This window comes from Mustela lutreola, chromosome 2, assembly GCF_030435805.1.
Source record: "Mustela lutreola isolate mMusLut2 chromosome 2, mMusLut2.pri, whole genome shotgun sequence".
Classification (NCBI taxonomy): Eukaryota; Metazoa; Chordata; class Mammalia; order Carnivora; family Mustelidae; genus Mustela; species Mustela lutreola.
The window spans coordinates 3006935-3030136 of record NC_081291.1 but is presented as its reverse complement, the minus strand read 5'-3'; the positions used below and the strand labels follow the sequence as shown (position 1 = coordinate 3030136).

General features: G+C 63.5%; 2 protein-coding genes across 4 annotated transcripts in view; one reads left to right on the top strand and one right to left on the bottom strand.

Moving 5' to 3' along the window:
- SH3GL1 (SH3 domain containing GRB2 like 1, endophilin A2) overlaps nucleotides 1-13436 on the top strand; it is a 30204-nt gene extending 16768 nt beyond the window's left edge. Inside the window, exons 2-10 of one of the 2 annotated variants that reach the window (XM_059159518.1) lie at nucleotides 8182-8250; nucleotides 8436-8508; nucleotides 9381-9524; nucleotides 9955-10088; nucleotides 10218-10376; nucleotides 10653-10756; nucleotides 11118-11242; nucleotides 11379-11435; nucleotides 11933-13436. In XM_059159518.1, coding sequence (XP_059015501.1) covers nucleotides 8182-8250; nucleotides 8436-8508; nucleotides 9381-9524; nucleotides 9955-10088; nucleotides 10218-10376; nucleotides 10653-10756; nucleotides 11118-11242; nucleotides 11379-11435; nucleotides 11933-12129 — 1062 coding nt within the window. In that variant the 3' untranslated portion in view covers nucleotides 12130-13436. The remainder of the gene's footprint in view (nucleotides 1-8181; nucleotides 8251-8435; nucleotides 8509-9380; nucleotides 9525-9954; nucleotides 10089-10217; nucleotides 10377-10652; nucleotides 10757-11117; nucleotides 11243-11378; nucleotides 11436-11932) is intronic. The other variant, XM_059159519.1, reaches the window with a different exon arrangement.
- Nucleotides 13437-13745: 309 nt separating this feature from the next.
- MPND (MPN domain containing) lies at nucleotides 13746-21872 on the bottom strand. 2 transcript variants are annotated; one of them, XM_059159516.1, is made up of 13 exons: nucleotides 21408-21499; nucleotides 21004-21305; nucleotides 20036-20272; nucleotides 18215-18347; nucleotides 17722-17806; nucleotides 17451-17547; nucleotides 17112-17184; nucleotides 16955-17031; nucleotides 16015-16183; nucleotides 15855-15925; nucleotides 15427-15516; nucleotides 14738-14830; nucleotides 13746-13936 (listed from the first exon to the last, which is right to left on the bottom strand). In XM_059159516.1, the coding sequence occupies exons 1-13, from the start codon at nucleotides 21412-21414 to the stop codon at nucleotides 13850-13852; spliced, it is 1521 nt and encodes a 506-aa protein (XP_059015499.1). In that variant the 5' UTR covers nucleotides 21415-21499; the 3' UTR covers nucleotides 13746-13849. The 2 variants fall into 2 exon arrangements, with proteins under 2 accessions (XP_059015499.1, XP_059015500.1); XM_059159517.1 differs by lacking the exon at nucleotides 17112-17184 and having other exon boundaries at nucleotides 17451-17617; nucleotides 21408-21872.
- Between the last annotated feature and the right edge of the window lie 1330 nt (nucleotides 21873-23202).

The following is a 23202-nucleotide window of genomic DNA, read 5'->3' as shown; positions in this document are numbered from 1 at the left end:
CCCAGAGTGTGTTCTGGGCCGAGCCACAGTCAGCGGGAGGGTGAGAGAAAAGTCCCGCCCGACTCCTCCTAGGTGAGCAGGAGCATGCCGTGGGCCAGGGTCTATGTGATGGAGACTGGTGGGCCCCCGGGTGGCTCCAGTGTGCTCTTGGCGTCGCACAGGGCCCTGTAGTGTTCCAGGAGCTTTGGTCTCCTGTTAGCCCTGAGCTGTCGGTATTGTGTGGAGTTCCAGAAGGCTCAGGCCAAGGCCGGCCCTCAACTTCAGGTGTCAGGCATCAGGGCCAGCACAGTTATCTCAGAGTAGTCCTGGACGGCTCTGAACTCGGGGCCTTGCTCTGGTGTCCAGGAGCAAGTAAGGTCCTCCCGACCTGCTTACAAGGCCTGAGACGTGGCTCCACACTCGCTGGTGGGAGGGCTGAGGTTTGCAGCTAGCCTCTGAAAACGAGGAACAAGCCGGAGGAGTGCAGGGCCAGCCTCTGGAGTTGGGCTGGACTTAACTCTCCTGGGACTCCTGCCTGCTGTGGGCACACACACACTACGCTGCCTGGCCCCGGGCAAGGCATATCTTGGGGCCCGGTTGTCCCATTTATAAGGTAAAGATACCTACCCAGAGACCACAGCTGGGCCAGATGGTTGCTGAAGGTCTTGGATGCCTCTGTCCCTTCCTCTTGGGGTCTCCAGGATGACAGAAGGGCCAACAAGGCATCAGGACCACAGAAGGTCATCTGTGCTGCCTGACCCCTCCTGAGCTCCTGCTCTGCTGGCTCCCCTTGGTGCCCAGGGGGTCCACTTCCTCCCCCAGATTCTGTGAGATCAACCAGGGAACTGAGGAACCATGGATGAAAGCAGGGACCCGTTCTGTTAAATGGCTTCTGCTTCCTTTTGGGGAAGCTTGGCATCTTCACAGAAATCCCAGGATTGCTGATCTTTACAGTTGGACTTGGGCCAACACTCCATTTCATGGACAAGGAAACTGGGAGGAGCCCCGCCCAGGACCTTAGGCCACTGCCCCCCCACAGTCCGTGGGGAGGGTGCTCAGCCCCTGGCTCCTGGCCAGATGGACTGTGAGGGGAAATCCCTGCCTGTGGCCCGTGCTGGCCAGCCTGCCCTCTCCTGCACCCTCCACGTGGAGCTGGGGCCAGGCAGGAGTGCCTTGTTACCCCATCTCCTGGGACTGCTGAGTCACCCTGCGGGGAGGAGCAAGGTGCTCCCCTCAAACCCAGAGGGCTGAGGCCGGCTCCATCACTCACGGGAACGGGGACCCGAGCAACAAGAAATGGCCCCTCGCAACTGCCTATGTCTGCTCTGCCCCTCACTGTTCCTCCGCAGCCTCAGGCCCTCAGATTTCTCCCCGCCTTTGGGGGACCCTGCACCTCTGTCCGTTAGGCACACCGGGAGGCAGGAGGAGAGGCCGCCTCTGGAGCTGGCCCTTTGCAGGTGGGGAGAGGGGGCAGCAAGAGTCCGCCCTTCAGTGGGCCTTGGGCCAGCCAGTCCGATGGTGTCCAGCAGACCTATGCAGCGGGCCGGGTTGGGTCAGAAAACAAGACACATGGGGTCCCCGCACCCCTGGAGCTGGCTGTCAGCCGGAGATAAATGTGGGATCCAAGGCATGTTGGCATGCGGAGTTAGGATGCGAGGTGCTCTGGAAGGCCTGGGGGAAGTTGCACCAGAGCCGAGGCCACCTACTCCACACGGGGACTAGGCCGTGGTGGCGGACAAGGGAGCAGTCCCGGGGGCCGCAGTGCGAACAGGGTGGGAGCCCAGAGAGGGTGGCAGGCCCCGACATGACGCGTGGAGGGTTCTGGACAGGAGGCGGGAGCAAGGCCCGGGGAGGGAGACCTGGGAGAGGCTACCCGGGGTCCTGGGGAGACCGAGGAGAGTCTGCGCCAGGATCGGAGCAGGCCTGGTCCGGGTGCGCGGGGGAGCTGCAGATCCTGGGTTCAGTAGGCCCTGTGGGCAAGGAGTGTGACCGTGCAGAGCGGGTGGATAGACCGGGCTCTAGCAGAGTCCGGGAAGAACCTTCTTAGCCTGGAGTGGGGAGAGGCGAGGAGGGCAGCTGTCCTGGTGTCTGCCCAGTGGGAGCTTGTCCCCGCCGGGACTCAGACTGGCACTGTGGAAGCAGAGGTCAGGGCCTCCAGATCCGGCCTCCACTGTGTCCCTCTGCTGTGTTCCGTCTCCGGGACAGCAGCATGTGGAGCCTCGTCATCTGGCTCCTCACTGCGCCGTGACGGTCACTGGGTGGTGGTCCCCCGTCTACCTCGCCGCTTCCTCCTGAAGTCACTTCTTCCCAGTGGTCAGTTCCAGCTCCCAGTGGTCAGTGGCCAGCTCAGACTTTGGGGTGAAGCCAGACAGGTGACCTGGAGGCGTTTTCTTACTTGAGGGTTCCCCCTGGCATTCGGACAGTGTGTGCCAAGCAGGGCAGCGGCTGTTGGGACCTCGTGGGCCATTTGGCTCATCACCGTCCAGGCAGCACAGCGTTTCTCTCCCCATGCCAGCCCAGTGTCCCGTCCTTCATCTCCGGGAGCCGAGAGCCAAGCTGTCCTGAGCTGCGTTTGTGCCAGGTTGTGGGAGGCTCGAGCCAGCCCGGGACGCGACATCAAGGACCGGCCCTATGGGTGGCAGAAGACCCCGGGGGTTTCAGCCTTCAGAAGCCTGGTCTGACCGAGGCCCTCCTGCCCGGCTCCTCGCCACAGCTTTGCTGGCTCTGTCCCCAGATGACAGCAGCCCCGCTCTGGCAGGGAAACCAGCAGCTGGCATGGCCCTATAGTCTGGGGGACCTCCGGCTTCTGCTTCTGCGCCAGCATTGAGGCCACTGCCGCCTTCTGCTGAGAGAATGCTCGGGCTTTCAGAGGCCGCGGTGCTTCGGCACCAGAGCTGGCGTCCCCAGGAAGCCCCGACATGCCGCGTGCAGGGCTGTGTCTGGGTGTGGGTTGGCCCGCCGGGGCCTGAGCTGGTGGCCATGGCGCCCAGCTGGCGGTTTTCCTGTGGCATCTAGCCTCACAAGATTATTCCTGGTTCATCACTGCCATCGCGCCCTTCCACCAAGGAAAACCCAGTCGGGGCGGCTGGGAGGAGGGCGCGTGTGCCACGAGGCATGAAGGGGGCTGGCAGCTCCAGGGCAGTTTCCCACTCCCGGCATGCCTCGGGGAGTTCTGACTTGTCCCAACCCTGCCTTCAGTGGGGGTGGTGACCTCTTCTCTCCGTCGCCTCCCAAATATTTACGGACCCGTGACAGACGAGTGGCGCTTGGGACAGGAGCTCTCAGTCTTGCTCACATGTCTCCGTCACGTCCTCCGGCTCCTCCCAGGAGGAGGAGGAAGGTTCCTGCAGGCACAGCTGCTGTACCCACGGGCTCCACTTCCCCGTCCCCCACCCTGCCCCAGTCACCCCAGGGCCGGGGCCCAGCACCACGTCTCGTGGCCTTTGCTCTCAGAGCCACGGGGGAGCTCCGCCCTGCGTGGCAAGCAGCTCAGCCTCCCGCGGCTCACGAGGGCCCAGGCTTTGGCAGTTTCCCCAAGTGTCCCAGTGACGCCAGGGGCCGCTGGGGGTTCCTGGGTGGGGACGGATGCATCAAGAGGTGGCGGCTTGGGGCAGTCCGTGCAACCCACATGCCATCTCCCCAGAAGCATGCTCGCCTCGCCCTGCCTTTCCAGAAAGGGAGCCTGTTAGCCAAAGAGCACAGCAGCTGGTGTCTGTGCCAGCACCCCCTCAGATGGGGGCCCGGGGGCACAGGGCAAGGAGGGAGAGCTGGGTGACGGGGTGTCACGAGACCGAAGACCGTGATGGAAACTAGAGGGGCTTGCTCTGCAGCATTTGGCTCCGAGCCTTCCAGATGTTAGGAGGCGGCAGGGAGGGCGGGTGGAGTTGGAAGGGACCTGGAGGGAGTGTGTCTGTCCTCGGGCTCCATCCCTCCCCTCCCAACACTGTGCCGTCACCCTGGCTCAGGAATGTCTCAGCTCTGCCCGGGATCATCCCTGGGGCCTCCTGGGGCCTCCCGTGTCCAGGCATTGCGTATGCGGCATTCTGACCCCTCCCCGCAGCCCTCAGAGGCCCACATGGGCCACAAGCTTCCCCCGTATCCTACCGCCGCCCTCCCCCAGCACAGGACACAGTGCAGGTAGACTGGCAAGTCCGACAGGTCTGGGCACAGCACCCGTGTCCTCCACTTACAGTTCCACGGTCTCTTACTCCTCAGTTTCTTCCATCTGTGAAATGGGCCAGCTGGTTCCCCCACCCTCTTGCCTGTACTACACACCGCCTGGCACGCAGTCGGCCAGGAACTTTAGCCCTTGTGCCCCAAACCTGCCTCTCACCCAGAACCCAGAACTCTCTGCCCACCTGGCCCGGCCCTGCCAGTTGGGGCCCTGCCTTTCAGGTCCAGCTCACAGCTCCCCTGCGGGCGTATTTACTCCTCCTTTGTGACTCTGTTCTCTGTGTTCTCTGCACTGCACTGCGGTTTCGTCAGACTTTCTCATCTCCCCTGCCAGAGCACTGATCCCCAAGGCCAGGTCAGACTCTCGTGCTCCTTCTATACCTGCCCCGCTTCAGACATCGGGCATCGCGTAATGTGGTCGTTAGCTGCTCGACCGTTAACTGGGCGCTAGCCGATCGACCCCCGGCCTGACAGCCGTCGCTAACCGGAGCCGCTGTGCTCACATCTGAGAGCCAGGAGGCCTGTTCACCGGCCCAGATCCTCACATGGCTCGTGTAGGGCCATAGCCGGAGTGGCTGGGCCCCGACCCTTGAGGCCCCCTTTGCCCCAGGGCCCTGGTCTCAGTCACCTGTTCCTTGCTGACAAGCAGCTTCCCCTCTCTGTGCCTGGCATGGCAAAGGTCATCCTGGCACCCACAGATGGGCAGGGAGAAGTTAGCTACATGGACGCAGGAGGGGAAGCCTGGGCCAGGGGAGGTCAGGTGACCTCTGGTGTTACCCTGGGATGTGGTCCTGGAGCGCCGCAAGTGGCCCCCAGACACAAGGTGCAGGGCATGAGTAGGGACACATGCGGCGGCCGTGCACATCTCCCCTCCTCCCAGCACCTCCGTGCCAGCTTCCTCCTCCCCCTCCTCCTCCTTTCCCTCCTCCTTCCTCTCCCTGCCTTGTTTTCTCTTAAACCCTTACATGATCAAAGCAGGTCTGCCCAGGCCCCTGAGCCCGCAGATGGACCCCTTCATTTCCCGTGTCGCGCGCGTCGATCCGGTTTTCCTGTGGAGACGATTCAGCCGGAGACCGCTGTTGGCTTCCTCCTGCCCCGCAGGATTCACACTGCTTCCCCAGCTGCCACCAAGTAGCCAGTGACCAGCTCCCCATGATCCCCTCCCCCGCCCCCGAAAGCAGTTTCTCCTGCCCTTCCGTGTCCTGAGGCCGGAGCGGCTGCCCCACTGGCTTGTGCTCCTTTCGTGAGTCCTTCCGCTGCGTGTTCTGTTTCTGTCCCGACGGTCAGATTCCCTGCTTCTCTCCAGAGGTCTGGAATGATGACACGGGTATCCGAAAGAACAGCCGCTCTCCCGGACAGTCTATTACTGATGCCCACAGGCCAACCCTTGTGCCTTGAAGTCATGTAGGTGCGCTGGGGTGAAGATCTGGCGCTGTTCCAGGCTCGCTCGTCTCCCAGGCGCCTCGTTTGCAGGGAGTGCTGTCAGCGGATGCAGCTCCACTGCTCATAGACACAGGTGACAGGCCCCCAGAAGAGACCCCCTGCTCTAGCCCTTCGTGGACACAGTCACTGAGCACTACCCTGAGGCCCACCGTGCGGGCAGCGCCAGTCCAGGGGCGAGGAGCTCGAGCCGGTCTCGGAAGGCGCGGGGACGCATCCGCTGGGCTGTGGGGAGCCCCCCTCGGAGGCCATCGCCAGGTCCCACTGCCCGGCAGCCTCTTCGCAGCCTTGGGTCTCACCCCGTGGGGGCCACTGAGGGCACAGACTGGCTCCTGAACTGGGGCAGGGTTCTGGAGAAGGTTCTGGCCCAAGCTGGGCTTCGTGTTGGCTCTAGGGAGGCACCGGCCTGGCTTTCTCAGCGGCGGCCTTTATGGGGTTGGAGCCGGTAATTCGGGCTCCGATGAAGTTGGTGGGGCCCGGGATGCTGCGGTTTGCACCCACTGCCACGGTCGTGGCCCTGCAGGAAAGTGGGCACTGGTCACCACCCTCTCTGCCTGTGCTGGGGTGGGGGGTGCCGTGGCCATGCAGGGCTCGGCCAGCGGGCTTCCTTCCATGCTGGAAGCCCGTGGGCGTCCCTGGCCGATCTCAGGTGTGGAGAGGAAGAGCGGGCCCCAGCAGGCACCACGCCTGTTTCTTCCCGCCCCGAGGGGGAGCAGGATTGGGCTGTAGGGAGTCCGACCGAGGGCACGTGGGAAGGGAGCTTGGGGTGCGGTGCAGGTTCTGCGGGGGGGCAGGTATTTCCGAGGGGGCGTCTGCTGCTCTTGTTGGATCTGAAAATGTGTGTGCGTTCTTCCTGAGCAGGAACGGGATGTCCGGATCATGGCCTGCCCCGTGAGCAGGGCCCTTTGGGACCCTCCCAGCCCCTCCACTCAGGCAGCACCCCAGCCGCTGGGCCTCCACGGCTGGCTGCTCGGCGACAGGAGGCCCCGGTCCCTAGAAACACCTGCTCTTCCTGCCCGAAGGTGCGCGCTCGTTACCAACACCTGCAGCTCTTCCCCGGCCGCTCGGGCCCGTCTCGGCCAGGCACGGCCTGCCCCTGGCGAGGCCCCCGCTGAGAGCTGCGGCCCTCTGTTGCTACAGTTGGCACATGACTTCTTTGATTTTCCCTTTTTCCTCTTGGCCTCTTGTCATCCTTGCGTCCACTTGTGCCGGTCCAAGACTGAGCTCTGAAGGGAAAGGACGTGGGGAACGGTCGTCTGCTCCGCGAGGGCCTCGAGCCCGGAGCTCCCAGGCGGGGTGAAGGGAGACTAGTAGGGACCCCGCATGGCCTCCTGTGTGCCCCGGTGCAGGGACAGCCTGGGAAATCCAGCCCCACACGTGCTGCCTGCGGAGCTGAGGGCTCTGGGGAGACGGGGAGGCGCCCCTCACGCCCGCCCCCTCCCCAGCCTGCAGGGTCTGCCCGTGGCCCTCCGGTTAGGGGAGGGCTGTGGCTCCTGCCTGTGCGACCTTCCCTGTCTGCCCCGCGCCGTGTCCTCCTGCACGGAGCAGGCCGCCATCCTGGGGCCCCGGAAGGTGTGGTTTTGAGCACTTACGCTTCACCTCCCTCCCAGTTCAGCAGAAGAGTCTCGTCTCGCGTCAGGCAGTGAACTCATTTCCCTCTCTGGCAACCACTGAATATGAGAACGTCCTGTTTTACCGTCATCAAAAGAAGTGAAACTGTCCCACGAAATAAAGTGGAACGCCCCATGATGGCCCAGGGAGAGACCAGGGTCTTTCCTTATGGAGTGACCAGCAGGAGCCCGGAGGGTAGCCCCTGTCCGTCCTGCTGGGTCCCCTAGAGGATGGCGCATGGCCTGAGGCACTGCAGGTGGCAACAGTCACCAGGCAGTCCCTGCACCAACCCTGCTTCCTTCCTGTCCCCGCACTGCAGCGGCCTCACCGCTTGCCTGCACTACAGGCCCCTCCTGACCCCCAGGGTCAGCCAAGTAGAAACCCCGACCCACTGGCGCACAGACCCTGTCTGCTCCAGATCCGGGGGTGGGGGACACAGAGCGATGGCCTGCGTCGTCTGCACGTCCGTTCAGCTGCAGGACCACCTCTCCACTGCAGATCTGCTCGCTTCCCAGAGGTGCCCAGGGAGAATGTGTTTCGGGGAAGTGCTGGCCCCCAGGCTCCAGGATTCCTTCCCAAAGAATTCAGTGCAGGAAAGGGAGCTGTGTGACCCCTGAGCAGAGTTATTCTGGTGAACCTCATCCCCACACGGAGCCGAGCCATGGCATCACTGTCCAGGTGTGGGCCTCTGAGCCCTGAGAGAGAACGTCACTCAGCTGTGGTCGGCCCCACGCGAGTCTGCAGGGGTGGTGGGCCCTCGAGGGGGTAGGCATGACCAGGGAAGGCTTCCAGCAGGAGGTGCCACCCCTACTCTCCCCTCTCCCGCCACCCACCTAGCCGTCAGCCACACCCCTGGGAAGCCATCCTGGAGGGCACACCCCTTCAGCAGCTGCCCTGGCAGTGGACATGGCTGGAAAGCATAGTCAGGCCTTCTCCTTGTCTGAGGCTCACGCTGGTTTCCCTCCTTCTGTCTCCCAGCTGGTCAGCGAGAAGGTCGGAGGGGCTGAAGGGACCAAGCTTGATGAAGACTTCAAAGAAATGGAGAAGGTACCAGGGGAGCTGGTGTGGCCGCCTGACGCCCAGCACTGTCACCCTCCCAGGCCACAGCCACACCACAGCTGGGCTGCGGGAGGTGGGGGGGGTGCGCAGAAGCAGGGGCTGTCCAGGGACTCGAGGTTCGGCCTCCGGCGCCCCAGTGGTTGTGAAAGCCCACGCCTCGCCTCTCTCGACAGAAGGTGGATGTCACCAGCAAGGCTGTGACGGAAGTGCTGGCCAGAACCATCGAGTACCTGCAGCCCAACCCAGGTAGGGGTGCCAGCCGGCTGGAGGGTCTGTGTCAGCCAGGAACCGCCAGTCTCTGGAGCCGAAGGAGGAACGTGTGGGCTGAGAACTGAAGTGCCCGGGAGTAGGCAGGCGGGTTTCATGGGGGGCTGGACCCAGGGGTGCAGAGGTTGCCCTCAGAGTCCTGTGTTTCCTTTCCTCTCCATCAGGCAGCTCTTATTCTGTGTGGCAACCCTAGTCCGAAGTCACCCCTATAGCTAGTAGTCCCCACCAGAAAGGGCATCTCTCCCACCTGACCAGCTCTGTGCACCAGTTTGAACTGGCTGCCCACCATTTGCCAGGCCCTAGCTGCAGGCCCAGCTTTGGAGCATGAGTCTCTAGTCTGAGAGAGAGACGGGGACCTTTCCCTGTGGACAGTCCAGATCCGAGTTCCCGCAGTACTCCTACTGACGTGTAGGGACCGGCAGCAGCTCCAGCCGGGTCTACTCGAGGCCCGCGCCAGGGACAGAGCTGAGCGGGCGAGGCTAGCGCACAGCTTCTCCCCCGTGCCAGGCACCTGTATACACCTATGCCTGCCCGCTCACTTCTCTGGGGTGCTAGTCCCCAGGCCCGGAGGGGAGCTTCTGGAGTCGGAGCTGTGCTCCAGGATGCAAAGGCCCGAGGGGCCCAGGGGAGCCGATCACCTGCTCACGGCCAGGGTGGGCAGAGGTGGGAGGTCCGTGCAGGAGATTCTTCTCAGAGCTTGGCCATTAGCAGACCCAGGAACTGAGGTTCCTTGGGCCAGGACAGCGCTCTATAAGAGGGTGTTGGGGACAGGCAGCCCGCAGCGCTGGCAGAGTACAGGCCTGTTCTGGAGAGAGACTGGCCGCAGGCCTACCCAGCCCGTTCTCTTCCAGCTTCACGGGCCAAGTTGACGATGCTCAACACGGTGTCCAAGATCCGCGGGCAGGTGAAGAACCCTGGCTACCCACAGTCGGAGGGCCTGCTGGGCGAGTGCATGATCCGCCACGGGAAGGAGCTGGGCGGCGAGTCCAACTTCGGTGAGGGCTCTAGAAGGCCAGGCTGGAGGGCCAGAGCATCGCGCTGGAGGGTGGGGTGCCACTTCCCGCCATGCTCCAGAGTCCTCTACGGTGCCTGTTAATTCCCTGGACGAGGGCGACGGAAGCTCCCAGAACACCCCTCTTTCCTCTGTGGGGATGAGCAAGGAGCGGAGTGTTGCCGCTGGAAAGCCTGCCCTTGAGCCACAGCCAACGTGGGAGAAGCTGCGCGTGGGGGCATGGGGGGGGTTGAGCCCCGTCATCCCTGGCTCCTCCTGGCTGGTGGGCTCAGATTCAGACTTCAGGGACCGTCGTTTGGTTCTGAATTCTGGCGTCTGGGCCCTGGGGGGTGAGGGCAGGTTCGCAGTTGGGGGTATCTTGGACCCCAGGCCCTGGCCTCCTATGACCGCTTCTCCCCTACTCCCCCCGCCAGGGGACGCCCTGCTGGATGCGGGGGAGTCCATGAAGCGCCTGGCGGAGGTGAAGGACTCTCTCGACATCGAGGTCAAGCAGAACTTCATCGACCCCCTGCAGAACCTGTGTGACAAAGACCTGAAGGAGATCCAGGTGCGCCCCCACCCCCAGCGTGCCCGCCCTCACCCGGCACAGGTGCCTCACAGCCCTGCTCCCAGCGTGCCCGGCTTCCTGGAGCCCCAGCACGTACCTCACAGCCCTGCTGCTCCCCCCACCCCCCAGCACCACCTGAAGAAGCTGGAGGGCCGCCGCCTGGACTTCGACTACAAGAAGAAACGACAGGGCAGGATCCCTGACGAGGAGCTGCGGCAGGCCCTAGAGAAGTTCGAGGAGTCCAAGGAGGTGGCCGAGACCAGCATGCACAACCTCCTGGAGACCGATGTGCGTCTGGGCCCTTTCTGGGGGGAGGCTGCCCAAAACTGGGGCCATGGGCGGAGTCACGCATGCCTTACCAGGAGCCTGAAGGGGCAGCCACGGGACTCGAGGGGCCTCCCCCAGCCCTGTGAAGCTTTCAGGTCTCCTCCAGCAGCAGTGCGGGGGTCAGGCGGAGGGGGAGGGTCCCGGTGCCGGGAGCATTCTGGCAAGACTCCCTGAGAGAGGCGGCCTCGCGGGCGGGGGTCCCGGGGGGCTGGCCCCTCAGCGGGCTGCTCCTCGCAGATCGAGCAGGTGAGCCAGCTCTCCGCGCTGGTGGACGCCCAGCTGGACTACCACCGGCAGGCCGTGCAGATCCTGGACGAGCTGGCCGACAAGCTGAAGCGGAGGTGAGCGCCGGCTGTCCCCGCGGGAGCCCCGTTGGGCCTTGTGCTGCACCTTGGAAGCCCAGAGCCGTTCCCGTGGGTCCCTGGGCCGGTGGGGTGGGCATGCCCCGGGGCTGCAGGCTTTGGCAGGACCTGGCCGGTTGGCAGCCTCCGAGCAGGGTCTGAGCTGGAGGAACCGACCGACTGGGAGGCCCTTTGGTTAGACCCGTTGGGCCTCTGCATCCAGGCCAGTCTCAGGGCTCCTCCTCCCACCCCAAGTCCTGGGCAGCAGCATCAACGGTGGGGCTGGGGGTGTCCCTTCCCCTCGGCATGCACAGGACTTGGCCCCTGCTGGCTGCCCACAGCTGACCCTCCCTGCCTGCAGGATGCGGGACGCCTCCTCTCGTCCCAAGCGGGAATACAAGCCCAAGCCTCGGGAGCCCTTCGACCTTGGGGAGCCTGAGCAGTCCAATGGGGGCTTCCCCTGTGCCACGGCCCCCAAAATCACACGTAAGCAGTGGGGAGGGGCCACACAGCCTGCTGCTCCGTCCAAAGCGTGGAGCCAACCGCCGCCCCTGCCCCCCACCCCGGGGAAGGGGCCCAGCCCGAGGTTCTCAGTCCCCCTTTCTGCTTTGTCTGCAAGCAGCTTCGTCATCTTTCCGGTCATCGGACAAGCCCATCCGGACCCCCAGCAGGAGCATGCGTGAGTGTCCCTGCGGGCACAGGCCCTGCCCTCACAAGCTCCCCACTGCAGTGTGACACGCGGTTTTCTGGTCTGTCCAGAAGGACCCTTCCCCTCCCCTTCTCTGGTGGAAGCAGACGCCCCTGGGATCAAGTCCTCTTGGCCCATCTTGGGCAGGGAAGGAGTTAGGCCCTGGAGCCTGCACGGCACAGCACGGCATCTCTGGGTTCCCCATCCACAGCACCGAGGGTGGCCAACAGCTTCTAGGCTCTCTGACGGGCCGCCTGAGGGCTTTTGGTCATTCTGTCCCCCTGATGCCCCTGGGCATCCCCGGCTCCTCCCAGGCGTGTTTTGGTGCCGGTGGACGGAGCCCATTTCCATCCCTCTTGGCCCTTGTCCCTCCTTTCTGACGAGGCCGGGGGACGTCGGGACCAGCGGCAGCTGTCCTGCAGGGGACACAACCAAGCTGGGGTAGGGTGGGAGGGGGCCCGGGGTCTGAGCCAAGCCTCTGCCTTCAGCCCCCCTGGACCAGCCAAGCTGCAAAGCGCTGTACGACTTCGAGCCCGAGAACGCCGGGGAGCTGGGCTTCCATGAGGGTGACGTCATCACGCTGACCAACCAGATCGACGAGAACTGGTACGAGGGCATGCTCCACGGCCAGTCGGGCTTCTTCCCCCTCAGCTACGTGGAGGTGCTGGTGCCCCTGCCCCAGTGAGGCCCGGCCCCGGCCTGCGTCCCAACTGCCTCAGCAGCCAGGGCTGTGCATCGGTGCTCTGGGGCTGGGATGGGGGGAGGCGGTGGCAGGCGCCACCGGGGAGGCAGGGCCCGCTGCCGCCAGCGCTCGTCCACAGCCCCCTCTGCAGGCAGCAGTCTCGGGGCCGGGCAGTATTTTCCCTCCCGGTCCCCGCTGCTCCTGGACTGCCTCTCCCCAGTCCTGTGCCCCGAGGGGGCTGACACTAAGGTGCTCTGAGAAACACTAACTTCCTCCTGCCCCTCCAGGACCGCCCTCCAGGAATGGGCAACTCCAGGTGTGCCCCCTCACGCACACACACACGTGTGTGTGCACACATGCCCTGTCCTGTCCCTGCTTTGTCCCCTCTATTCTGGGCTGTCCCCCACCCCCTAGGAGACCTGCCATTAACAGGGTAAGAGAATGTCCACGCCACTGGCTGTTCTGAGCAGGACTCCTAGCCCAGGCTCACCAGCCGGCTTTTAAATAGCCCTGCAGCACTCCTTCCCAGCCCCAACCCCAGGGTTCCCCAGGCCTCGGCACACCCATGGTGCCACCTCCCTGGGGACACACAATCCTGGGGTCCTCAGGGTTCCCCTAAAGACTGACCCTTTCCTGAGCAGCCTTGGAGCTGCTGGCGTCTCCCTCCTGCAGGGCGCTCAGCTCTGTACAGCGGCGCCCCCCCCCCCCCGCGTCCTGCACCGTCTCCTTAGTTCCCATATGCAGGGTGCCCCAGACAAGCACACAGACGTTTCTCTCTGGCACGAGCTGCCACCACCAGCTGTGCACACGGCACACACGTGTGCACCACAAACGGGACCACAGGAGTCTCCAGCCTTTGCTCTGCTGACGGTCAAACAGAGGCTTTGATGAATGTTCCCAGACCTCTGGCTGCTGGGACTGACCTCAAGAGGGTCCAGGCACCTCCCCCCTCCTCAGCCGGCCGCTGTCCCTGCTGCTGACAGCGGCCCCAGCCATCTCCCTACAGACCCAGGCAGGTGGCTGCCCTGAGCAGCAGAGCCCAGCCCCGCAGCCACTTCCTCTCTTGCCTAGTCCAAAAATTGGCTCAACTCGGGGACTTCGGGACTGATCACATTCCCCTCCTCTGATGACTCAGCAAAGCCCTGGGGACACCAGGCTCTGCTCCTCCTTGAGCCCCCCCACCATTGCCATTCGTGGGAGGAGGCACTGACCTCCTGGCAAAGATGACCAGCATCGCCTTGGTCACAATCGAGGGCAGATCAAAATGTAATCCGGATTTTTTTAAAAAGTATTAAATGTCTCTTTCTAGAGCCTCTTGCTTGGTTGAGGTGCAGGGTGGGTCTTCCCCCAACTCCTCTAGACCCTCATAACTCCCCTGAAGGGACCTCTGTCAGGGCAGGGCCCACTCCTGGGGTGGGGACCCACCCCCCAGGAGCCGGGGAGGGCCAGCTGGCCTCTGTCCAGCTGCTGGCACCGGCCGTGGATGCCCCCCACCACAGCTGCACGACACGTGTCCCATCCTGCACCGACCAAGGGGCCATGCCACCCAGACAGCCGCCCACGTGCCTGGTGACCAGTGTGGGGAGGGGGCACCCCCCAGGTGAGACACATGCCCAGGCTCTTTGTTTCTCCCCTTTATTGCTGCACCACAACAAAGCCCCCGACCCATTCCCCCTCAGCCGGAACCACTGGGGGTTCGGAGGATGACCTCGGAGGCGGTGCCTCAGCTCCCTTGTTTAAGAAGGCTGTAGACCTGCTCCAGTACATGGCACAGGCCCTGGTCCTTGGGTGTCCTGCTGGCCAGGGACATCTGAAACGAGCAGGGCTGGCACCTCAGGGCTGGGCCCCATGGTCCTGGCATCCCCCCGCCCCCATCCCGGCAGAGGAGCTCTACTAACAGAGGTACACAGTAGCGTCCTGAGAGTGAGGTTTTATTTTTAAAGGAGGCAGCCCACTCGTGTGTGTTCTGGGTTTGGGCCGAGGAAGGGCATCCTTTCTGCACATTCCACATCCTGCTCTCTCCCCAGCTGCCTCCCTGCCAGGATCTCACCATCTCACACCCCCTGCATGGGGAGCTGCCCCCCCGCCCCCACCCCACCAGCCCAGTGACAGCTCCAAGCTCTGGTCACTCTTAAGTTTGAACAAAACAAGCAAGCATGCAAAACTGTCTCTCTACCCAGTGGAGTTGAAGATGCCGTCTGAGAAGGACTTCTATGCCTGCAGTCAGTCAGACACCCTCCCCAAGGCCACCAAGCCCTTAGGAGTCCGCCTAAATGACTGTAGGGCCAGAGAGCTGGAGAAACCCTTCAGGGCACCAGCCGCTCTCTGGCGACTGCGGCTCTGGCTTGGACCGTGGCCCCCTCTGTGCTCCCTGCGGGCGCCTAGGCTGGGAGACGCCCGTGTACTTCTCTCCAGCCTGTGCTCCCCAGGCCTTTATGCCATCATGTGTCACCACCCACCTGTGGCCAAACCAGACTCCTTTTCGTCAGCTTTCGGTCCAGAACAACTTAGGACACCCTGTGTCTCAGGCCGCCCATGATAGATCCTTGGGGGCCCTCCGGGAACTGTCTTCCTCAAGGGGCTCACAGGAGGCTGGGGGCACGAGTCTTACCTTCAGCTTGTCCAGGTACGTGTGCTCCTGGCTCCAGGGCTCCTGGAACTTCACGAGGTCCGGGGCGCCCTTGTAGAACTCCACCAGCAGCATCTAGAGGACAGGGGGCCAGTGGAACCCCCTCGCCCTGCCTTCCCGCACCAGGCGCTCAGGATACAGCAGTGAGCCACCCCTTGGGGGGCTCCTGGTCCTATACAGCACACCAGAGCCACCCAGGACCCCAAGACAGACCACGGAGGAGCACCCCCAGAGGGAAATGAGGGAGGCACCGGTGATTGTGAATTCGTACCCCCGCCCCCTTGTATAGCCTCCTCCCAAACAATAGCCGATCGGCAGTACCACGGTGACCTACTAGCTGTTTTTAAAATGGCTGTTGGAACATGGGCCCTAAAAACATTCACCTGGCACCACCGGAAAGCCCTCACTTGTCTTCATTTGGACAATTGGGGGCACGTGCAGAGGCACGATGCAAGTTCTGGAACAGCAAGGAGCGCGGGGGCGGGGGGGGTGGGACGGGACAGGTGGGCAAGAACCTGGGACTGGAGAGGCAGTCCCTCTCCAGGGCATTCAGCCACCCGGAGTCCTGCACTATCGCCACAGGCCAGCTGGGGCCCTAAAGCCCCACCCTCTCCTCTCTGGGGCCCCGCCCACCCCGCCCACCCCGCCCATCCCCCCGGGAGTGGGCTCACCATCTCATGCAAGATGTCATTAGTCAGGAAGTTGTCCTGGACGTAGGCCATCTCCACGTCCATGGGGATGCCGTAGTCACTGGGCCTTTGCTGGCAGGGACACAAGCCAGTCACCCTCAGCCACATCCAGCCCCCTGCGTCCCATGAAGGATGTGCCCTGGGCCAGCAATCGGCCAATCAAGACCCCAGGCCCGGTGGGCCCTGCCCCCAGCACAAGAGGCCAGGAATAGCTCTCCCAACCCCATTCTGACCCCAGGACAGGTTCGGGAAGGGGGCCGTCTCCGTAACGCGGGCAGCATGCTCCCCATGGGGGCCACACCTCTTCAACAGCCCGAATCTCAGTGCCATGGTTATGCTCTCATTTCACCCGGGACGCTGAGGCCCCGCCCCCGCAGCGCCGGCCCCGCCTCCCCAGCGGCCCCGCCTACCTCAGGGGGCGGCATCACCCAGAACGGCGAGATCTTGGACTCAGGGCCAGGATTGCCAGAGTAGTAAGGGGCTGCAGGAGGAGAGTGAGAGTGGGGGCTGGGCGGGATGGGGAGGTGTTGGGGTCGGAGGCCCAGGGTGGGACCGGGCCGCCGCACTTACAGCAGAGCAGGGCGAGGCAGGGCTGGAAGCCGTTGCTGGAGCCCTGCAGGCGCAGCTGGTAGTCCATCTGCGAGTCTATGTCCCGCAGCGACGGCAGCGCAGGGCTGTGCGGGTGGCTGTGGTACCAGCCCACCAGGGACAGGCCCCGCAGGAGCAGGCTCTGGTAGATCTGGGGGCACAGGCGAGGTTGGGGTGGGCGGGGTGCACGCCGGGGGGGCTCTACCAGCCCGTGTGTCCACCCACCTGCCGCGCTCCATCCCCAACATGAGGCCAGCACTACCTATGTGCTTGGTGTGTACCAGGCCTGGGGACAGTGGTGTCCCAGACCCTGCCCCCACCACCCTCCATGAGGCCAAAGGAGGGGGGCACAGTCAACAAATCCATAAAATGCACCTGTCACCAACCAACGGCTAAAGTTTACTGGGGGCACTGCAGTATCCCTAGTTCAGGGAACAACTCCCGGCACCCAGTAGGCGCCCAAATAGTTAAACAAACAGCTAGGTGGGTGTGTGTGCACTGGAGCAGGCCAGGCGTCTCCAGAGGCCTGAAGCAAGTAGAGGCAAGCGCTAGCCTGAGGACCAAGAAAGGCAGGGGCCGGGAGACGGGCGCACCAAATGCACGCCTGTTCGCATGCCCTGAGAGCCCCTGGCGGAGCAGGGAGCAGGCGGGCTGGAGCGCTCGGCCCAGCGCCAGGCACGTGCAAAGCCTCACTGTGCAAGCGCTATCAGGACGGCCCCTGATACACATCTGGAGACGGGGGTTCAGAGGGAAAGGGGGCTGGCCACCTGTGCCCAGAGAAAGGATGACCATGGGGTCACACACACACATTTGCACACGTGTTGAACTAGGACACTGTGCTAGCCACCAGGACATGGTAGTCAAGACAGCTGTGTCTACCCTTGCCCTCCCCAGAGCACCCTGACTCCAGGTGTCCCCTCACCTCCTCTTCCATGGCGGCGGCCATATCCGCGTCCCCCAGGCGGCTGCGACAGGGGAAGGCTCTCAGCACCGTGAGCACTGCGCAGAGGCGGGGGGAAGGTGTAGACATCAACCCTGGCCCCCAGCACCCCCCTGCCCACTTGGCCCCGAATACCCACTCTGGCTGTTGATGTCCCAGCGGCCCCCCAGGTACCCCACGACCTCGCTGCGAGTCAGGTGGCTGTGGAAGTCCTGGGGAGGGGACGGACATTGGAAGAGTGGCTCAGGCTGCGGCCCCACCCCAAAGCCTATCCTCGGGCCCAGAGCCCTGGCGATGTGCAGAGCCCACCCCACCCGCCTCCGTCGGGACCTTGAGTGCCTACAGTTTCTCGGCAGTGACAAAGCACCTTCCTGCCCTCACAGAGCTAACATTCCAGGGACCCCTCCCAGGTGCCCCAGCCACCTGCCCGGGCCTGGCCCTTGGCCCACAAGGGACAAGGGGGCAGCAGGGCACGCACCAGCAGGAACAGCACGTTGCTGGAGACGGCCACGTTGAACGGCTGGAACTTGTTGATGGCAGCGAAGGACGTGACTTCCACCAGCGTGTGGGGGTTCCTGTCGGAGCCAGACGGTCCCACAGCCCCATAGCTTCAGGAGCCAGCTCCCCAGGCCTCTGGAGCCAGCTCTGAGCACGGGAAGCCTTGTGCTCACCTACTTGGGGTCCCCCCCCCACTCCCACAGAGCGCGAGTACGCCGGGGGATGAGGGGGTGGGCACAGGGGTATCTGACCTGGCAGAGTCGCGACTGCCCAACATACAGTAGCGCACGGGCACCCGGATCTTGTTTTCCACCCGCTTCCCGGGGGGCACGGCCTCTGCACAGCGTGGGGTAACGGAAAGAAGGCGGCATCAATCCCGTCCAGCCCAGAACCGGAAAACACAAGCCCAGGCAGCCCAAGAAGGGAAAACCTCCAGAGGCCGCAGAACGGAGAGATTGGGCGGCAGGTTAACAAATCGGGAAAAGGAGATTAAAATGCCCATGAAGGGCTTAGGAAACCAGGTGAGGACCTCAGAAAACCAGGCTGGGGGCCAAAGGAATCAGGCGACGAGGCAAGGAAGTCCTACAGGGGGTCGTGGAAATCAGGCAGCAGGGGAAGGAAATCAGGCAGCAGGGCTAGGAAGTCAGCCAGGCAGAAGAAAGGCCAGATCCAGCCGCGGCCACTTCGCTCACCTGAGTTGTGCCGGTCTCCTGTGCCACCCCCTCCCTCCCCTAAGCCTCTCACCTGGGTGGGGAGGCTCCAAGGGTCCCTTCCCCGGTGGTCTCCGACTCTTGTCCTCCGTCGAGACCCCTGCCAGAACCTCCTCCTCATCTTCCTCCATCAACAGCTCCTCCTCCTCCCCTTCACTGGCCGGGCTCTGGGGGAGTGGGGGTGGGGGACAGCCACAGGACCCTCAGCTGGGTGCTGCCCACTCTCCTCACCGCGGTCTACCCAGAGGTCCACTCAGACCGGAGGTGGGCCTGAGCCTTCGGTTCCTGCCATTGCCCTAGATGTCCACTAGAGGGAGGGAGGGAGCCAGCAGAGGCAGCCTATGGTTCGGCTGCAACTCCGATTTGAGAGCCTGGCAGAAGATGCAAACTTTGCCTCTCCTTTTCACAAGCTGTGTGGCCTCCGGCAAGCACCCTGACCTCCCTGAGCTCTAGCCTCCTCATCTGTAAAACCACACAATGACCTCCAGATGCACAGGGACAGCATCCAGGTGAAATAAGATAATGCCTGGAAAGCCATTAGCATGCCCCTTGTCAATTCATACTCACTGGGCAAGCAAGGGTCTACAGGGATTACGTTATCAGATTCTCTCAGTAATCCCTCCTACTGCTCTCCCTTTAACTGCCACCGCTGGGGTGACTTCCCAGTGTCCAAATCCAACAGTCACATAGTCTCTGTCCCCGACCCCTCGCTACGATGTCTCATGGACCCTCCTTCTCTTGGGAGCTTTTCAGGGACCTGGCTCCCCTCTCACCTCTCCAGCCCCCTCAGTCTCCCACCCCTCCCCAGATGCCCAGGGTGGGTCCTCGGGCCTCTTCTCTCCCCACCTGCTCCGCTGCCAGGCAGCCTCATCCACCATCCGCTGCACCCCCAACCGGTCTATGGCGAGATGATGCCCACAGTCCCGTCTCCAGCCGGGCCCTCCCCTGAGCTTAACTTGGGAGTCCAGCTAATCCTGGAGGTCTCTTTGCAGGGAGCTCTGAGGCATCTCACGCTCAGCTCGGCCACACTGCAGCCGACTGTCCCCCCACACCTGCTCCTCCCCAATCCCCATTATCTCTGACCATGGCGACTCTAGCCATCCACTTGCTCAGAGCAAAACTGCCCTTAACACCAACATCTCATGTAGCAGCAAATCCCATGAGACCCACTTTCAAAATAAGCCAAAACCCGCCCACTTCTTCCCCATCCATTGTTGGACTGTCCCACCCCATCATCTCCCCATCTGGACCAGTTCAGTCTCCTGCATACTGGTCCCCAGCTCCCACCTTCGCCCCGCCCCCTAGGCTGTACTGCATACAGCGGCCACCAGAGGGCGCCGTGGGCACCTGAGTGAGGTCTGTCCATCCTCTGCCCCTAGCCTTCCGGGGCTCCCAAGTCCTCCCTGCCTGTTTCCAGCCTGCCAGCGGCCCTACAGATCTCAGCCCTGCCAGCTAGATATACATATCTGATACATACGGGTACTGGGATCATCTCTATTTTACGTACAAAGATTTAGGACCCAGAGAGGTCCTTGGCTAGGTCCACCCAGTTGGTGAATATACAAAGATCTATAATTATCATAGCATTGGAAATTCTCCCAGATCTGGTCCCTGCCAGCCAATGTTCCCAGTCCCCTCAGCTCCCTAAGCCACGTTAGCCTCCAGCTCCATCAGCTAATCAGGGCTCCGCAAGTGCTGTGTTGCTTTCTAACCAACGTGGCTTGACTGTGTCATTCCCTTGGCAAACTCTCTTCACCTTGCTCTCACGAACTCCTACTCATCCCATGGGGCCCCAGCTCCAATGCCCTTACTCTGGGAAACCTTTATCCTTGCTCCAGGAGGTTGAGCAACGCACCTCATCGGCAGCAGCCGTGGGGATGTGGAGCTGGTGTCGCCGGAGCCAGGCTGCCTTGTACTTGTCCAGTTTCTGGCCCTTGTACTTGACAGAAGCCCAGCCGCACCCGGACTTCTTGGCCGGGTTCACCAGCTTTTTGCAGTGGGTTGCCCAGGCACTGGGAGAGTTGAACACCTGCCCAGTTTCCTGCCACACAATCCTCCCGTCTGGCTGCAGGTCTCCCAGGAACTTCTTCCCCTGCAGTAACAGCGGCCTGGCTGGGCCCAGAGCTGGACCCACCAAGACACCTCCAGGAAGCCCTCCCTGACGCCCTGCTGCTCCCCAGGGCTTGGCACTTGGCACTTCCACTTACAGCGTACCTCCCAGGAAGCCTTCTGGCTTAGGGACCTCCCAGCACCTGTGTGTCCATTATCACAGTGCTCATCGGCCTGGACTGAAAGTGTCCAGCTCTGTGTCTCCACCTTCTCACTGGACCACGAGTCCCCAAAGGGCAGGGACGGGGTCTGCCGAGTCCCCAACACGAAGCGCACAGCCAGGCGCGGCAGGCGCCCCATTCATAAACTGCTCCCACGCACAGACCCACAGCAACAGCAGCAAACCCGAAAAGCACTCCCGGGATACCAGGCACCCGGCTGGGCGATGTATTCATTTAATCCTCATACAACTCCGTGAAGGGAAAAAAAGAAAATCCCATTTTATATATGAGGACACTAGGATATGGAGAGGCTGAGCAAGGTGCCACAGCCAGGAAAGCGGCGGTGTCCTCTCCCGAGCTCAGTTTCTCCTTTGTGCAACGGGGTATTGGGGAAACGAGGTCCTCCAGCCCGGAGGGGCTCCTGCGGGGTCTGCATGCTCCGTGTTTCGGCTTTGCCTCCCCACACCCGGGCTCGACCGGCGGTCAGGGAGCTCTGGGCCTCAGTTTCCCCTCCCTGCCCTAGTCGAGATGGGATGGGGGTAGGGGCGCTCACCAGGTAGTAGATGGACAGCACCCCGGCGCCCGGCTCCAGCAGCGCATCTTTGAGGAGCACCCTCAGCGTGACCGCGCGCCGGGTGAGCGCACCCCCCGGCCCGCCGCAGCCCCCCGCCCCGGCCCCGACCCCGCAGCCGCCTCCTCCTCCTCCGCCGCCGCCGCCGCCGACACAGCTGCCGCCTCCGCTACGCGCGCCGCCCGCACCAGCCGGGCGCTCGGGGTCCTCGGCCTCCGCCTCGTCCTCATCCTCGTCCGGCGCCTCCTCGCCGGCGCCGCCCGCCGGGGACAGCGGCTCCGGAGCTGCGAGCAGCGACCGGCTGCATGGGCCCGCGCGCCCCCGGCCGCCCAGCCCCCGCGCCGGGTGCCCCCCGACCCCCGCCGGCCCCGCCAGCCCCGCCGTACCTGCCATGGCCGCGCCGCCCGGCGCCCCGACAGCCCCGCGCGCCCCGTGCGCCCCGCGCGCGGCGGGCCCTTTCTTCCCGGCACGTGACACGGCTCCGCCCCGAAGGGGAGGAGCCCCAGCCTGGGGGCGGGCGGGGAGCCGGGGGATTCAGCCCTCCCGGACCACTCGGAAGACGGAGGCCCGAGGCTGCCTCCCGTGGGAGGCGCGTGGCAGCCTACGAGTGGGGAAACTGAGGCTCCGGGACTTCCGCTTTCGGGGAACTAGTGCCCGCCCTGGACGAGGCCTGGAGCCGCCGGCCGTTCAGCTCAGGGGGACGAGACGGGAAACGAGGGGCCGGAGAGCTCGGTCGTTGAGACTGAGGCCCGGAGAACGAGCCAGAGTGCCCTGGGGCCGCAAGCAGAGCCGGGAAGGGGCCGCGCGCCACGGTTCTGAAGCGTCCCGGCCGCACCTCAGTCTCTAGAGGGTTAACTTCCACCCCTGAACTGATTCCACGGTCGGACCGAGCCCAACAGCCAGTTATAGGAGGGTCACTTAAACTTTAACCAATAGGCAGCTGTCGCTGGATTCCCTCTCAGCCAATCAGTGTTAAGCTACTGCTTCCGCCAAGCTCGTCCCCCTCGGCCAATCAGCAGGAGTTCCTGAGGTTCACGCATCCATTCAGTGGTAGGCATTGGTCCTCCGGCAGCCAGTCAGGTCCCGGGTCTGACACGCGCCCGCCGACTGGCGCGCCCCCCCTATTTCCCACGCCCCCTTGCGCGGGGTGTTAGTAGGCGGGGCCGGGCTGCGCGTCCGCGGTGTGGGTGCGTCCCTGTCCTTTGTCCCCGGTCCCTGTCCCGGGACCTTTGCTCCGAGGCGCAGCAGCACTTCCCAGAATGGGGAGTCCGCAGCCCGGGCAGGACTGGAAGTCCGGGGGTGGGGGGGAGGCCCGAGCCTGCGGGGAGCCGTGGGCTGGGCCCGGCGCGGGTCTGGAAGGGGACAGGGCATGGGGTGAGGGCCCGATGTTCGGGACGGCGGTCTGGAGTCCGACCGGACTGGCTCCGGGTCCTGCTCCGCGCTTCCCAGCCACGTGGGCCCTCGCCGGTGTTTCTCGGGGGACAGTGGTCATGCCTGCCTCAGGGTGTTGCAGATCCGGGCTGGACGTCCGGGAAGAGCCGGATAAACTCAACGCCCCTCCCGGAGTTTACCCATGCGCCGCGCTCCCCACCCCGGCCCAGCCAGCGCGGGGCATCCCCAGCACCTCCAGACTCCGACCTCCGTCCATACCCCCATACCTTGCGCACGTTGTCTTTGACTGTTCCAAGACCCTGCCCCAGACCTCCGGCCTCTCCTTCTGCCTCATCCAGCGTCTACCCTGGCCCCAGAGGGATCTTACTAAAGGCAACCATGACCCCCTCCCTCCCCTGCTCTAAATCCTTCTATGGCTCCCCATTGCCTTTGATAAACAAAATTAAATGGCTGTGACCTTACTAACCATTTATGACTCCCCTTTATGGCGGGTATGGTTAGTCAGCTTTATAAGACAGTTCATCAGAAGAGATGACCAAGTCAGACAGCTCTTGAATGGATTCCAAAGGCTATTTTTTGCCACGTGTATAAAGTTCAGGCAGCCCTCTAACGATGAAGGAAATTGAATTTACATCTGCCTTGAGCTCAGGTCATGATCCCACAGTCCTGGGATCAAGCCCTGTGTCAGGCTCCCTGCTTGGCGGGAAGCCTGCTTCTCCCTCTCCCAATCTCCCTGCTTGTGATCCCTCTCTCGCTGTGTCTCCCTCTGTCAAATAAATAACTAAAATC